Source organism: Gymnodraco acuticeps, unplaced genomic scaffold, assembly GCF_902827175.1.
Source record: "Gymnodraco acuticeps unplaced genomic scaffold, fGymAcu1.1, whole genome shotgun sequence".
In the NCBI taxonomy this organism is placed as follows: Eukaryota; Metazoa; Chordata; class Actinopteri; order Perciformes; family Bathydraconidae; genus Gymnodraco; species Gymnodraco acuticeps.
This window is the reverse complement of record NW_022991390.1, coordinates 108,287-124,823: the sequence shown is the minus strand read 5'-3', so window position 1 is coordinate 124,823 and position 16,537 is coordinate 108,287. Positions and strand designations below refer to the sequence as shown.

The window sequence follows — 16,537 nt, the reverse complement described above, 5'->3', positions numbered from 1 at the left end:
CTGTTTGCATCCAACCAGTGTGCAAACAGCAATAAACTCACATAACAAACAATGTTGTAGTAATGTACAGAAAAGTATAGATAGGAATAAATACATTTGGATAAGGTGCAGATTTGGAAAGAAATGTACTACATTTATCTGACAACTTAAATGTATTTGTTTGTATGATTATAGTTTGTAATCACCTTCCTGTCCAGTAAGAACTGTGTATGTCCTAATTGTTGGGACATTTTAGTGATAATGGATGAAATGTTTCTTAATAAAGGCTTTAAAGGGCTCTCTCATAGCCTGGACAACGCATCATTACAAAGCAAGCTTTAGAGATAATTAGTTCTCAGACAAAGCTCCCAATATGTGAAGATCTCATCACATGTGACCCATTGCTGCAAGTTCAACTAGTATAAACTTAATATGTTTAGCAGTTAAATTGAGCACAACCCTAAACAGCCTCAGCAGCAATATGCAACGAGGAAGCAGCAATTATAATCTGGAAAAATGTTATAATAGTAAACACTGCAGTATTTCTATTGTACATCTCACTGATATTAAAATATACTTTCAGTTTTAAAAGCAGGATTTGACATGTAGTGTTTTCAGTGAGGTTTTAGAACTTTAGAATCAAGGATCTGAGTACTTCTTCCCCAGTGATGCGAACACACCAGCAGACGTCAGATAGGAGTCAGCAGGTATGTGAGGCTCTGCAGGCTGGCAGCTCTGAGGATGCCAGGGAGCTGTTAATCATGGTTGTAATTACTGTTCTACAGCTCAAAGAGACACTCCTGACAGACAGATATTTTTATGTTTCAACCAGTACAGACGAGGACCGCGTGTGTGACAGACGGTACCCAACTATTTCTGCCTCACCTTTTTGTTTATTGAGCTACACGCCCATAACATCAGGATTACTATATACTGTAGGCCCAACCTCATCAAGAGAAAAAACCACAAACATGACACAGGAAAGAATTTAAGGTTACAAAATATTTAAGAAAACATTTTATTTTACATAAACTGTACAGATGACATTTATTTGACTAAATGATTCTTAGACGGGAACTAAAATAACTGTCTTATTAAATAGAAAACTGAAACAAAAATAGAATTAAAGATGAAAAAATGAAGTGTTGCTTATTGTACAAAACAGAGAATGAAAATAGAGCTAAGAAATGAAATCATACATCGTACCCTGATACAGTGGTAAGCCTATTGCAAAATGATTAAACAGTATTGTACACAGTAACTCAATGGCCTTGCCATCTTAGTACAATAGCTCAAATATTGGCCTCTTTGGTTCCTTTAATTAGGTAAAATACATTTGAAACTAAATTCAATTTACTTCTATAAAAATAACTTTTCAATGGCAGTTTGTGTGTCACTAATCCCGCAACTTTTCAGTGCAAACGTCACAACAATCATTCGCTTAGGAAAGGAAGCGATAGATTACATTTCAAGTATTGATAAAGAGTCGAGGATTGAAGCGAGAGAGAAGGAGAGAAGAGGATTGAGTCTAATAGAGCAGGCTGGGTATGGGGATAGGTTACTATACATTGCATAGCTCATGTGGCACTTATTAAGCGATAGGACAGGACACTCAGTACCCTTGGAAGGCATTTCTTTATACAAGTGCTATCAGGGTGTGCATTTCAGTTTCTGGAAGTGCTGCACTGCACTGTGGGGGGGGGGGGGGATCCTACTGAGCCTCAGCGGACCGTTCTCTCTCCGTCGCTGCAAGTGCTCAAGTGAAGTGCACTTATGAGGTCTACCTTCACCTGGTTGTCATGGTAGCAGGGCCTGCACCTCTCTGGACAAGCAGGAAGTGGAGGCCCATAGTCAGCAGGAGGACAGCAGCTCTGTGGAGGACTTTCTTCTGCCTTTCTCTGGAGGTATAATCCTGCAAGGCATTAAGCGCTGCCCGTCTAATTCCACCAGAGAGGACAGTCGGACTGTGTCTGTCGGCAGAGTAGGGAAGTGCTGGTGTTCTGAAGTGTATAAACTGATGAATTGTCAGTGCTTTATAAAAAACAAAAGTTTGTCATGTGCTTAAATTACTTAAGAGGGTCCGAGGAGCGGGGTCTGGAGTGTTGGGGCTACGCCAATAATGTCCTCGGCGATGGCTGATCCTGTCACTTTCCTTAAGCGCTTGTTATCTTCATTCAAGAGGAGATGATGAGCCATTATTTTTGACTAGAAATGGCAAACTAGAGCAAAGTATCATTTGGTGATATAATCGTTCCCTTCTCGACCCATCACTGACCAGTCGTTGCTGAGCGGACAAAACACGGACGGCAAGCATGTCACTCAGTCTGATAAATACACACACTCGCACGAACACCTGCAAACACACACATGCACACGTGGACACTGGACTGCGCTGACGCTTGCATTTGCGAGACGTGCCAGTGTGCGTGTTGCTCGCACATACAGTAGGTATAGATATATTGTATATGTGTACCGTACAATAACGTCCTGTTTGTACAAAAGGCCATTCTGACTGTTCCGAGTTCAACAACAGTGAAGGGAGCGGACTCAAGCGCAGCCACACTCCTCCACGATCATGTTGGGCACGTCCCTCTTCACGATGTTGTACTCATCGTCGAAGTAGAGCATGGACATAGTACTGAGCTTGGTGGGGATGCAGCAGGAGTTCACCGAGCCCGGGCTCATCCCTCTCATGCGGTACTGGTTCACCACGGCGGTGTGGAAGGATGAAGCCGAGCCCGGCACGCCCGCCATGTAGGCCGGGCAGCTGCCCTCACAGTAGTTGCCGTAGTAACCAGCTGGTGCAATGATCCAGTCATTCCAGCCAATGAGGCGGAAGTCTATGTAAAACTGTTGTCGGCAGCAGAGGCCCCCGACGGTGCCGTCACACTCCAGCCCCCTCTTGCGGATGCGATGCTTTCCGTCCACCTGTCGTGCTCGCACCACCAGGAAGGGCCGGTGGGAGGGGTCCAGGGGGTCCACCAGCACCGGGACCACACCGGACGTCTCACAGCCCTCACAGTGGACCTCCAGGTCCTGCCGCCGGTTGCCTTTCCCGAAAACAGCTCGTATTGCCTCCGAGAGGGGGAAGGTGTGCCAGCCGCTGCGCTTCAGATCCACACGCTTCTCCACCAGGGCCCAGCGACCGGTCCCTCCCCCTCCTCCCCCGGGGCCTCCCTCTGCACTGCTGGTGGTCCCGGCCTCCTGGTAATGGATCTTGACCGTCACCTTCCTCCGGAGGCCCTTCTCAGGACCGGCTGGCAACACGCGGAAGTAGAGCCACAGGTTGGCCTGGGACACGTACAGGTTCTGGTTCCCCTCGTTGGAGACCACGAAGTACAGGGTGGACTTGGCAGATAAGCGATCATCTGTTGGAGACAATAAAAACAGGAATGGTTCATTCTCAATCTGACATCCATCCAACATAATGATACAACATAAAGTTCAAAAGCTTTATTGTCATATGCACAGCTACAGTGTAGTTATCAAAATCTTAACTCTCAGGCTCCTCCAATCATGCAACATAAATATTTATAAGACGTAAACAAAGGAAAACAATGTTGCAAGACTAATATGCAAGTGATGCAGGATAAGATGAGCTAAAAGTAGAATGCTGCACAGTGAAATAAAATACTGCTTATGGTAATAATAGATAAATATGTGAGATGCAAACAAAACGTATAGATAGCATGTTTCAAATTAGTTGCAATACGAGATGAAAATGATTTATACACAATAGTGAGTTCTTGTGACTTTAGAAATAGTGATTTGACAAAGAACACTCATTCTAACAGCTGATCTGAGGACAGGTGAGGATGAGCTCTGACCTCACGTTTCCAAAATTCTTTACTTGATTAAACTTGAACCATCACCATGAAAACTGAGCAAACCTTATCTGCTGTTGAGGGCCATAAGAAAGCTTGGGTTCATTTCCAGTAAATGCACGTGCATGTGCCCACATGGAAAGCAAAAGAAACTCCCAAGAAGTGAACAGCTCTGGCTCTAAAGGGCTGGTTTCCCCTTGTTTTCTCTGTTAGCCCTCAATCACTATCAGGTGACCTCGTGGCTACTCCTGATAGGCCAGCTGTGACGGGCCGGTTCTGGGATCAGGCCCAGTTGGCCCCAAGTCCAGCTTTGTAAGTGACGGGGGCCAAAAAGACAGAGAGCGAAAGAGGGATAAAGAGGAACAGAGGAGAAGACGAAGGACAGCAGGAAGGATGCAAGTGGGAAAGGTGGGAGGGTGGCGGACATGGCCAAGGCCCCCAGGGGGTTCATTGAGTTCGCTGTTATTACCCCCCCCTGCCGAACCCCACTACCACCCTACCCCGCCCCTTCCCCCCCCTCCCTCCAGTGTGAGTACCCTGAGAGTGACAGCACAAAGCGGGCTGTGAGGCACGGGGAGACAGCCGCGCTGCAGCCGCCTTTCAAACGCGTGGCTTTCCAGCAAAAAGCATGATGAAGCAAAAATAAAAGCCATTTACATGACACTGGCTACATTCTACAGCCGCACAATGAAGAGATCCCGGGAGTCTTAAGGTGGCCATGGGCTCTCCCTGGCAGTATTTTTTTTCTAAGCCTAATGATGTCTTCCAAATTCCCCCGAGGTAACTTGAAAGGTTTCCATTTCAGGAGATTTGGTACAATGTGCTCAAGCGGAGCAGCGCCTTTGAAAGCAGCTAAATGACTTTGTTTGCCGACTGATTAGTGTGTGTCAGTGTCAACAGGTGGCCACCAAAGACGGGGCCCCCCCTCTCTAAAGCGCCTCACGCCTCTTCCTCCTGTAAACCGCGGCTTTACATTCACACAGGGACCTGTTGAGACCAGCTCTCCACTCTGTAGCATGTCAGCTGGGAGCTCAAGCACTTCACACACATTTGCACCCAGCCATGAACACACACCCAACCCCACGGTTAGCAATACATCAACTATCAGCCTTCTCAATACCCGAGCCTTTGGGCAATGTATCAAGTGCACAGTGGGAACGTATTGAAATGAATCTGAAGTGAGCGATATAAAGGAATCAGCGGAGCAGCAGCTTCCACGGGCGTAAAGGCGCCTCAGGGCTACAAGTAACTAACCTCACCTCATTAGCACCGTGCCTTCCTACTTGCCTCGACAGCTCCGAGCTCGAAAAAGGGTGAGCACACACTGCTCATACAGAGCTGGGGGGTATAACTGATGCATGGTTAACAGTTACACACGATTTGATTCGTTTGAAGGAAACCTTCAGACCTTTATGTTGTCAATCAATCCACCATTTAAAGAAAGTATTCATTAAATGTCATAAAATAGTGCTCAATGCCAATCAACAATACATAGAGTCTTCACTAGATACATTTTTCTGACTGACCAATACTACTACATCTTAAAACCTCATGACATCAATTATACCATCATATAGGATAGGACAATGCATTACATTAGTCCCACAACATTCTCTTGCCCTTTTTATTTATGTTGCATTGTTAGAGGAGCCTGGTACTTAAGATGTTCATTGCCATACCTACACTGAAGCTACTGCATATGACGATGAAGCCTAAATCTTTATCCTGAATCTTAAAGCGTGATGATTAAATGATAGGAATCATTGCTGGAAAAGGACGGGTAAATAGTTGTTTTATCCCCATATGACAGCTCTCAGTTATCACAAGAAGCATCAAACAACACCCAGTGCTGATGCTTTGTACCAGAAACCAAGACTAAACGTATGAAAGCATCACCTCCACAACAACAGAACAGTCAATCTCAGTATCGTTCTGAGATTTAGGATAAGACTACTGCAACAACTATGAGCTGCAGACAGGCCAGCCTCATCACAGGACGCTTCAGTAGGGGCTCTGCAGCACATGGACTTGAATCAGAATGAAGTAACTCAATTTAAATATCTACAATCCCAAGACGAGTGACCAAAGACATGATAAAGTTCACGTGGTATGGTCAAAGGCTACTAAAACAAACGTTGAGGAGTCAACTGAGTAGAGCTGACATGTTTTAGTCTCTGTCAGTATCAAAAACAATCTTGATCTTTTGGCTCCATTTGTATTGACAGTACATACAAACATACCCAGGGTTGGGAGGGTTACTTTGTAAATGTAATTAGTTACTGAATACTGAATACATGGCTCTGAAAGTAATCCGAATACAGTTACAGTTACGTGTCTTAAAAAAGTATTCAGATGACTTTTAGATGACTTTTAGAATACTTTCTTTTTCCATAACAGATGGGTATGTTTTGGTGAGCAGGAGACACTTGTTTTACTGTTTTAATGGCTTATCAAGAGCACAACTCAAACACGACATCTTGGTGTCATTCTGGACAGCTCCCTCTCATCTGCACCCCACATAACAAACATCCCCCGGACTGCATTCTTTGTCCTGTCTTAAACCTTTCCTTAGAATATTTTATGAATTGTAAGGTGTCTTTGAAAGGCGCGTCTAAATAGAATGAATTATCATTATTATTTATTATTATTATCTGAAACGATGTAATAACTTTTTTTTTACTTTTTCCAGTCACTTGCCCCAGGCATTCAGCAGCAGCAGGCCATTCACTTTGATTTATCCCGTTATAAATGTCATCATTTCAACAATAAAGAAATGCTACATAAACGTTATCTTGCACATCTTATCGAACCATCTCCGTTTCTAACTTTCAATATATTTAAAAATAGATCTCTCTCTCATCTGGGTGCGGGGGCGGGGCCTCACAGACACGCTGCAGCTCTCTCTCTCTCTCTCTCTCTCTCTCTCTCTCTCTCTCTCTCTCTCTCTCTCTCTCTCTCTCTCTCCTCTCGTCTCTCTCTCTCTCTCCTCTCTCTCTCTCTCTCTCTCTCTCTCTCTCTCCTCTCTCTCCTCTCTCTCTCTCTCTCTCTCGCTCACAGACACGCTGCAGCGCGGTGCACACAGATCTGCCGGTAATGACAACATTTTGTGAGGAAACTTTTCCACCAATAATTATTTAAGTATATAAGTATTCCAAAATGTATTCACTTCAGGTTTACGAAAGTAACTATAATCAGATTACTCGTTCTTCAAATGTAACGCAAGCTGAATACAGTTAGCCTACTTGATTTTTGTATTCTGATTACCTAACACCGTTACATTCCGTTACAACCCAACCCTGAACATACCACAAGACTTTCTCCACTGAGGTCCTTTGAAGGAACAAATTGTTCTTTCCATGCAGTGTTAGAGCTGCCCGGACACGCCTCGCCTGACCCCGCAGTGGAGAAGTTCCTAGTGAGTATCAGCAGGCAGGACACCTGGGTGGGCTTGTGTGGAGGATAAAGAGCTGCTTCAGCATGTCCCCACCTGTGCCACCAAGTCAGGGAGGAGGCCATGGAGGCAGGCCGCCCCACAGTCATTAGTCAAAGCTGCTGTCGACAAGACCACACGCCGTGGAAGGACCAGGGTGCAGCGTGAAGCATGCAGGACTGGACCATGAGCAGACGAGTGCTCCTGTCTAGCACTCCAGGAATTCCACATAGGGTGAGGGGGTGAGGGGATGGAGAGGCAGAGATGCGTAGGTGACGAGAGGTTAAGGCCTCCGCAGCAGCACTGGCTCTGTTGTTGTTAAAGCTTTTTGAGGGGCATTTTTAATAACGTTGCATACATCATTTATAGTATCACAATCTATAGAGAGGCAGCCAGGCCCAGTGAGGACTGAAACACACACTTGAGGGTGAATGTGGAAAATGTCTGGACCAGGTCCAGCAGGACCCTGACTGACAGCTCCTCATGAATGAGTGGTGTCCTGAAGTAAACCTGGCCAACCCGAGTCCTCTGGAGGAACCGGGCCGGAGTTAATGACCTTCCATAATGAAGTCAGCGTCTTGGACCGCTCGCCGCGAGTTCACTGGGTCCGAACGGCAATAGTGAGCAATCAAGAAGTGCCGATCTGAACTTCTCCATCGACCCCTCTCTCTTTCGTCCTCCCCTCCACTCCTGACTGTGCTCCCCGCTCCGCTTCCGTGGATACGGGACACCAAATCCCTCAGCGAGGACCCACGGGACCATGTCAGGAGAGAAAGGCGATTGGCATCGTCTCCCTCACCTGCCCGGGGCCGCTTGGCAGACCTCTCCCCTCTGTGCTGCCGCAACCAGAGATAAGAGGCTGCCTGGCTGACAAGCAGGCAGTTAACCCTGTGCTGAGGGGGGGCCAGCTGACCCACACCTATCCACATCCCTTCACTGGCTACTGTTGGCTATACATGTGCCAACCTCACCCCCCAACCCGCCTGTGACAACAACAATTCAGGCTCCCTTATGCTTTGGGGGGACAAGCTCCCCTGGCTGCAGAGTTTTCTGGAGACCTTTCCTCTGAGCCGTGCCCCGGCTGGCAGCATCCGATCTGGGGGGCGTGAGCCAGCTGGCCAGGAGGCAGACGGGGTCCAGGGAGCAGGGAGCCCAGCCAGCTCCATGCTACAATGCCACACAAAGGCTCAAAGGTGTGAGGAAGAATGGAACCAGAAAAAAAAACACAGAAGTAGAAGAAGAAGAAGAAGCAAAGGAGCCCAGCAAACCTTTAGAACGACAAAAGCATTCTTTACAACACTGCAATATGGGCACACAATATCACCCCCCTTCCACCATCAACCAACACCATCCACCCACACTCCCCCAATCCAACCCCACACACTCAAATGTCTCATGCATTATTCTGAGCAGTTTCTTTTGTTTTCCTTGCTTTTTCCCCCTCTGTTCCATGTTGACATGTTGGGTTCAGCAGGAACACACAGTGCTCTTATAATAATAGCCCGGCTTTTGTTCCCTTGTCATGAAGAGCTCAGATCATTCCCATCGGAAGGTGGGACCAAGCAGCCCATTCAGGCTAATTGTAGCGGCAGGGCCAATGGGAAACTACAGGATGGTTTTACATGTGGTTGTTTGTGTGTGTGTGTGTGTGTGTGTGTGTGTGTGTGTGTGTGTGTGTGTGTGTGTGTGTGTGTGTGTGTGTGTGTGTGTGTGTGTGTGTGTGTGTGTGTGTGTGTGTGTGTGTGTGTGTGTGTGTGTGTGTGTGTGTGTGTGTGGTGTGTGTGTGTGTGTGTGTGTAAGATACCCTATTTGGTGTATTTAATTGTATGTTTTCTTTTTTCTTTTTGTTAAACTAACAGTTTGTGTCGGTTCTCACACTGCCAACTGACAATTATTGGATTCTGTCAAGCGCAGATTATTTTAGTGTGTGTGTGTGTGTGTGTGTGTGTGTGTGTGTGTGTGTGTGTGTGTGTGTGTGTGTGGTGTGTGTGTGTGTGTGTGTGTGTGTGTGTGTGTGTGTGTGTGTGTGTGTGTGTGTGTGTGTGCATGTGTGTGTGTGTGTGTGCGCGTGTGTGTGTGCGTGCGTGCATGCGTGCGTGTGTGAGGAAAGGGTGTTCTCTTTGGACTTGTGAGAATTAGTTAGATACACATTCTTAGAGCAAGGGATAAATGGCCAATTGAGGGACTTTGTCCGTATTTAAAAGAGGGCTTTATACTTTGGAGTATTGAGTGTGAGCACAGCTTTAGTGATGAAATTGGATTCAGAGGCTCTTGTTATCCCCTAGACAACACATGGTGGTAATTTAAGGACTCTGTCTTTAGTTTGATTCCTTTTTGAAATTGTATTGGGCTAAAACAGGAGGATTTAACACCAGGCAGGGCTGAATTGCGATGCAATAAGAAGATGAACAAATGATGAGAGGATCCAATTAGTTTATGGCTTTTGTGTTCATCTCATCTCTGCTGCTCAGTCATTTCAGCATGATAAGCTCTGCAGAATGACATTTCATCTGAGTGATGTTAAGTTATTAACTCACCTGCTTCCCGCGGCTACCTGTTACATCAACTCAAAAGGTGAGTGGGTTCACCGAATGGTCGTTTCAGATGTGTGTGATGAATTATTGATGATTACCTGATTCTGCGAAGCTGATGATCTCCGAGTTCTCCGTCTGAACCTCGTTGTTGTACGCAGCCTGTCCGTCAAAGCTGGGGATCTCCACCCGGCCGTCCTCGCGCACTTTCCCGGCGTGCAGCCTCCTCAGAGCCGTCACCATCGCAGCCTTCGGGATGGGGTGCGTGATGTTGGGTCTGTCTCTCATCTGCAGCCGGTTCAGGATGTGCCTCTTGACCGCCTCCAAAAAGTCTATATTTACCCGCTCCGCCTGATCCGGAGCCCTGAGGCCGCAGGACGCGCACGATTCCAGGGGAGAGCTCTGAGCCTCCACCCCGGCCACCGAGCTGCAGCGCACGGACAGAACGCACGCCACCAAACAGGACAAAGTCACACCGTAGATGCTCATTTTCCCTAGTTTACAGTCCGAATACAATACAACAACAAAAAGAAGGGGGGGAAATATTACACTCTTAAGTTAAAGCTGTTCTTGTTTCTTTTCAAGTTCCGGGGAGAACATCCACTTCCAAAACAGAGATATCCAGAGAAGCCAATGAAATATTCCCAGAGTGCTGCTGAAACTTTGGGGCTAATTAACTCCAGGCAGTCATTGTGCATTCAGGATCCAGCAATGCGGCTTTTCTCTGCACACAAGCAAAGTTTCATCCCTCTCAGTGACACAAGTTTGGATAGTTGACGCGCTTCTGTCATAACACGCTCCCGTCAGACGCGTAATCTACCAAAACAAAGCAGATAAGACTAAATAGAAACAAGAACCTTAGTGTCCAAAGGTGCTCAGTCCGCTCTCTCCCATTCAAACGTGCACAGCTGCAGCTCCACAGAGAACAACAAATCTCGCGGAGTCCCGTGCCTTTTGTGTACGCGCCTGGCTTGGGTACCGTGTCCGGTGCGCAGCTGTATGTGCAGCTCCGTGCTTCCTGCGGGATGCTGCTCACTGAGACCTTCTGCTCCTTTGAGATCGCGACAACGGGGGCTCCGCACATCCAAAGTTTTTATACAGGAGTCGTAAACCACGTGGGGATTTCCACCAACTGGACGCAGGGGATTATTCACTACTACGCCTCAGAGCCACGACGCACTGATGGAACACGGTTTTGTTATGGTGACACGCCGGCTGTAACGCAAACCTCTTTGAATCAAGTGATGTCGTCATGCAACTTTAGGATCCTTTAAGCTATGGTTGTGTCTCTGTGACTCATGTAAGATCACTGTTCCTACACTCAACGAAATATAACTTCTGAAACAAATTAAAACACAGTTATATGTCTGTCTTTTTATATCATTAATTCAGAATATTAAAACAAAGTTCAAAAATTATAATAATTACAATAATGATAATAATAAAGAACAATTTGAATTAAGTTAATGTTTATAAAAACTATAGTTTACAATAAAAAAAAATAGAAAATTACAAAAAAAGCTTGAAGGAGTATGCTGCTGATTAATACATGCATGGCGCCATCTACCGATGTAAACGTGTCATTACACACTGATAGGGCGATGGATGGAAAAGGCAAGTTATCAGAGCCATCACTATGAATTACTACAGTACACGATGAAATACTACACTATGAATTACTACACTATGAAGTACTACACTATGAATTACTACACTATGAAGTACTACACTATGTACTACTACACTATGAAGTACTACACTATGAATTACTACACTATGAAGTACTACACTATGTACTACTACACTATGAAGTACTACACTATGGAGTACTACACTATGGAGTACTACACTATGGAGTACTACACTATGAATTACTACACTATGAAGTACTACACTATGAATTACTACACTATGAAGTACTACACTATGGACTACTACACTATGAAGTACTACACTATGGAGTACTACACTATGAAGTACTACACTATGGAGTACTACACTATGAATTACTACACTATGAAGTACTACACTATGAATTACTACACTATGAAGTACTACACTATGGACTACTACACTATGAAGTACTACACTATGGAGTACTACACTATGAAGTACTACACTATGGAGTACTACACTATGAATTACTACACTATGAAGTACTACACTATGAATTACTACACTATGAAGTACTACACTATGGACTACTACACTATGAAGTACTACACTATGGAGTACTACACTATGAAGTACACTATGAATAACTACAATATCAATTACTACACTATGAAGTACAATTACTACACTATGAAGTACTATACTATGAATTATAAGGGTATTATTTATATGTGGTATTGTTCACAGTGTTTAATGTATTACATGTCTGTTATATGTAATATAATGTAAAAATAAATATAATGAATTATTATAATAAAAGCAATCATTTGTAAAACATACTCAGTCACAAGTCCTACATTAAAAAAAAGTAGTACTCAATATGTGTAATGGACCATTTCATGATTATATCATTTTGATGACCGGATTATGATTATTGATGCATTAATCGCAGCTGGTAAAGATGGAGCTTATTTGAATGACTTTGATGGATATCTTATACTGTATGTATACTGTATATCATAGTTAATTTAAAGTTGATTTATATTTCTGTTGGCTGGTAATTGGAATTAAGTAAATTAAGCTGCTGTAAAGTAATACATATATTGCAATAAAAAGTACAATACCGGCTTTGAAATTGTGGTGGAGTATAAGTATCATGTCATAAAATGTAAATACTCAGGAAAAATACCACAGTTCAGTACTTGTACTAAAGTACTTGTAGAGAACATGTATTTTGTTACAATCTACCATAGGATAATTGTATATGTTGTAAAGCAGGGTGCAGGGTTGGCTTGCATAATTACAGATCTGTTTAATACAGGGGTAGATGTACATGTATCATTATATATTATTTAAAAGTAGTATAATTGAGAATCAGAGTTAGTGTGTGCACAGACAGGAATTTAAAACATGTAACAGCTTGGTTGGAGCAATGCTGTCTGCAACTAAATGTCAGTAAAACTGTATGTATGTTCTTCACCAAAACCAAGTCCTCCTGCGTTGAGCCAGATGTGTTTGTGTCCGGGGAGAGGCTACAGGTGGTCTCAGAGTACAAATACCTGGGGGTCTTAATTGATTCAAGACTCAATTTTAAGGCTCAGGTGAAAAAGGTTTGCAACAGGGTCAAATTCAGTATGTTCAATTTGAGGTTTACCAGGAACTGCATGTCAACAGAGGCGGCTCTGATGTACATGCACTCTATGGTTCTATATCATATCACCAGTGGCGACTGGTCATTAGGGGCAGGTGGGGCACAGCCCCACCTAGTGTCAGCAGAAAGTATTAAAAGTAATGATTACAAAAAAATGCAAAAAATAAATTAAAAAATATATAAAATATATTTTAAGATCATGTTTAATCATCTGATTCGTCTGTACATTGCTGTGTTAGTCTGTGTTCGTCTAATTAGTGTCTACAGTGTGTGCCTATTGAGCTGTTTTGAGCCATGTGGGACAAAACCCGATCCTGCCCCTCCCTCTCCCTGTTTAAGTCAATGGTGACTGTAAAAACTACACTGCGCATGCTCAGAGTATTGTCCTATTTAATGTGTGTGGCAAAAAAATAATCACCATAGGGGCATAGAGCTGCCATCCCCACCATACGTCATCTCACATAATTCAGAGCTGATTGGCTGTAAGTACGTGTGCCGCGAAAAGTGTGGTGTGTGAAGAGGAGGAGAGAGAGCTGCAGTGACGCGTCCTAAAACCAGGTAGTAAGCTGCGCATGGCTTCCCTCCACAAAAAAGCAATGATATTTCTCCATAGGATTTTAGAAAATAGCTCCAAATAAGATCTGTGGGAAACAAACCTGTTAGATAAATGCACGTTTTGTTCAGCCGGATAATATCCACATGTCTACCCTACTTTTATAATTTTCGAATCATAAATCTATTGATTAGATCAGATTTATGATAGACTTTTGAAACTACAAGAACATAAGGAGGACTTTTACAAAAAAGTAATAGAGATTTTTGTCCAGAAGGATAGGCAAATGAACTTCATCTTCAAGTCAAGGTAAGGCCACAATTGTATTGAAAATGGGATCTTACTAAGAGAGAACAATTCAATATTTAAATGAAAAAAGTACATTTTTTGGGTATCCTTCTGTTGAACTGTCTGTTTAAAATTAATTGAAGCATCAGACAAAAAAAGCTTTTGAAAATAATATTATATTTTGATTTAGGTCAAAATATAATATTTGTAAACCTGAAGAGTCAGAGCCTCACCAGCCATGAACCTCAGAAGCTTATATATAGACATCTAAGTTTTTTGTGCCCCACCACTTTTGTACATATAAAAACGCCACTGCATATCACCTACTGCTTAACAACCTGCTCACATGCCGCACAACCACTCTTAAACCCCTGGAATCATTATACAAACAAACACTTAAAATAGTAGATAAGAAGTCAGTTTATTCTCATCATTGCCCAATACTCACAAAACATAACTTGTTGAGCTGGGAAAATGTAATGAGATATGCAAATGCTTGCCTCATGTACAAAATAATACACGGCCTTACCTCACCTCCGCTCAGGCATGTGATCACCATACGCACACCTGTAGGTCAACAAGAGCTGCAACAAGAGGACACTGCGTTGTTCCATTAAGGAAGAGTTCATTCAGCCAATCTTCTTTTTCTTTTAAAGCTGCACAACAGTGGAACTCAATCCCAGTTAAGATTAGAGAACAAAACACCTGCACTTTATTTCAATCTACCTTAAAAACATGGTTAGTGGAAAGTCAGCTCTGTCAACACTGACACAATGTGCACTTTACAACGCTCTGTTTGTACATATGCCTTGACCTGTTGCTATCTGTCTGCTTTGTGAATATGTATTTTAGTTCAGTTTTTATGTTTTTATATATGCTTTTATCATAATATAAGTATCTCTGTTGAATGTTGTTTTACTGATTGTATTTACTTGTTATTTGAAGTGAATTTCAGTTTTTAGGATGACTTTTAACATCTGTCCAGGGACTACAGACGAAAAATAGCCTGTTGGCTAACTCTGGCGCATTTACAGAAATGTCAATCAATGTGCACTGTCCCTGTCAAATAAATATATAAAAAAAAACAAATACAAAAAAAAGATATACAAAAAGATTATATATTTTAATACAAATTGTAAACATAAATACATAGTGTGCAAATGCTGGATACATATGACATAACAACGCAACATGTTTAACAAATGATGGAGAGCATGTGAAGGCAAACCTTCATGTTGCACATGCAGCTTTGAGCGGTTTCTGGGAGAAGGCCATAACAAAAAGAAAGAAAAGAATAAACACATATCCCACTACTTGGAAAAACACCAGAAGAAATTGATGAATAATAAATACATTTACTGATTCCTAGTAAATGAAGTATATGGAATGGAAAAAACAACATGAGAAATTCAGTTCAGATCTGTGACGATGGATGGGGACAATGACACAACACACACATTAAAAATGAGCCTATGGTGAGATGATGAAAGGTATATATTCTTATGAAAATGAATGATGTGTCAATTATCTGTTAAATGAATCCTGTAAATCATATATCTGTTTTCCCTCTTTTCTGATGTGTGGATTGTTATTTCATGTTGTTGTGTATGCCTTAATCATTTCTTAAAATGGAAATAAAAGAAGTAGATAATGCAACATGTTGCTTTATGCATGAGGTAGATGAATAAGGCAGTGTATATAATAATACACAGTGTATTTTAACATGAGAGCAGTGGGTATTTCAACTATGCAATATGGTGATGTTACCTCTACTACTTTTTCCACAGTACCTCGTTATTTTCTATGGATAATAGAATAATATGAATAAATACTGAATGTTTTGCACCTCTTGAGCAGATTGAAATGATTCATATTATAATGGTATGACTGGTGGTGTCAACACCAATGCCACGACCTGTGAAAAGAAGAAGGGTCAAAAAAAGGTAAAGAGTTCCACTGATACAGTACTGAAATATTAATGAAGCTGGTATTACACACAGAATATGACACACAGAGCAGTGGGTAACACTTTATAGTAAGGGTACATGAATCATCGTCTAACTATCAGTAATGTACAGGTATTAATAGTATCTCATGCATGACGTAATGCAGGAACAATACCTTCATTAATGCATCAACTAAGGTATCTCAATCCTCATGACTTCTGAGTTCTTAATGATTCATATAGATCTGAGGTTAAAGTGACAGGCCAAACAACTGACCAGTAACAGCAGTTCCAAGTGTTGTAATCATGATGATCAGTACGATATAATCAGTACGACAGTACTGCGGCAGGACCGAGGCGCTTGCGCCGAGCTCCGTACGCCTGTACTGGAGTACCAATAATGACGTTAAAGAACGGCCTCAAGTGTATGATTGCGATTCTATAACACAAACTATCATTGTAATCAACAATATCGTAAAATAATTTCATAATGTGGGCTAATTTGCTCCCAAACCTTCACTTTCTGCTTGAGTTAATCTCCGTCAGAAAGTAGTTCCTATAAAGTAGTTCCCTCGGTAACGAGAGCCGATCAATCGAACACTCCTGCTTCCCCGCTTACAGTTATTGATATAATTATAGTAAATAATATATTATTAACCAATGTATTGAAAACAATTTATTGACAACAATTCTTGAATTAGGCTATTTATTTATTTATTTCC

At 42.7% G+C, this 16,537-nt stretch overlaps 1 protein-coding gene across 1 annotated transcript; it reads right to left on the bottom strand.

The window, feature by feature from the left end:
- Positions 1-1,050: 1,050 nt before the first annotated feature.
- inhbb (inhibin subunit beta B) lies at positions 1,051-10,910 on the bottom strand. The gene is made up of 2 exons (XM_034241354.1): positions 9,866-10,910; positions 1,051-3,347 (listed from the first exon to the last, which is right to left on the bottom strand). The coding sequence occupies exons 1-2, from the start codon at positions 10,251-10,253 to the stop codon at positions 2,527-2,529; spliced, it is 1,209 nt and encodes a 402-aa protein (XP_034097245.1). The 5' UTR covers positions 10,254-10,910; the 3' UTR covers positions 1,051-2,526.
- Positions 10,911-16,537: the final 5,627 nt, after the last annotated feature.

Coding starts and splice junctions, on each gene's coding strand:
- inhbb (XM_034241354.1), bottom strand. CDS start 10,253: ATGAGCATCTACGGTGTGACTTTGTCCTGTTTGGTGGCGTGCGTTCTG. Junction 3,348..9,865: donor CATCAGCTTCGCAGAATCAG/GTAATCATCAAT, acceptor TGTCTCCAACAG/ATGATCGCTTATCTGCCAAG.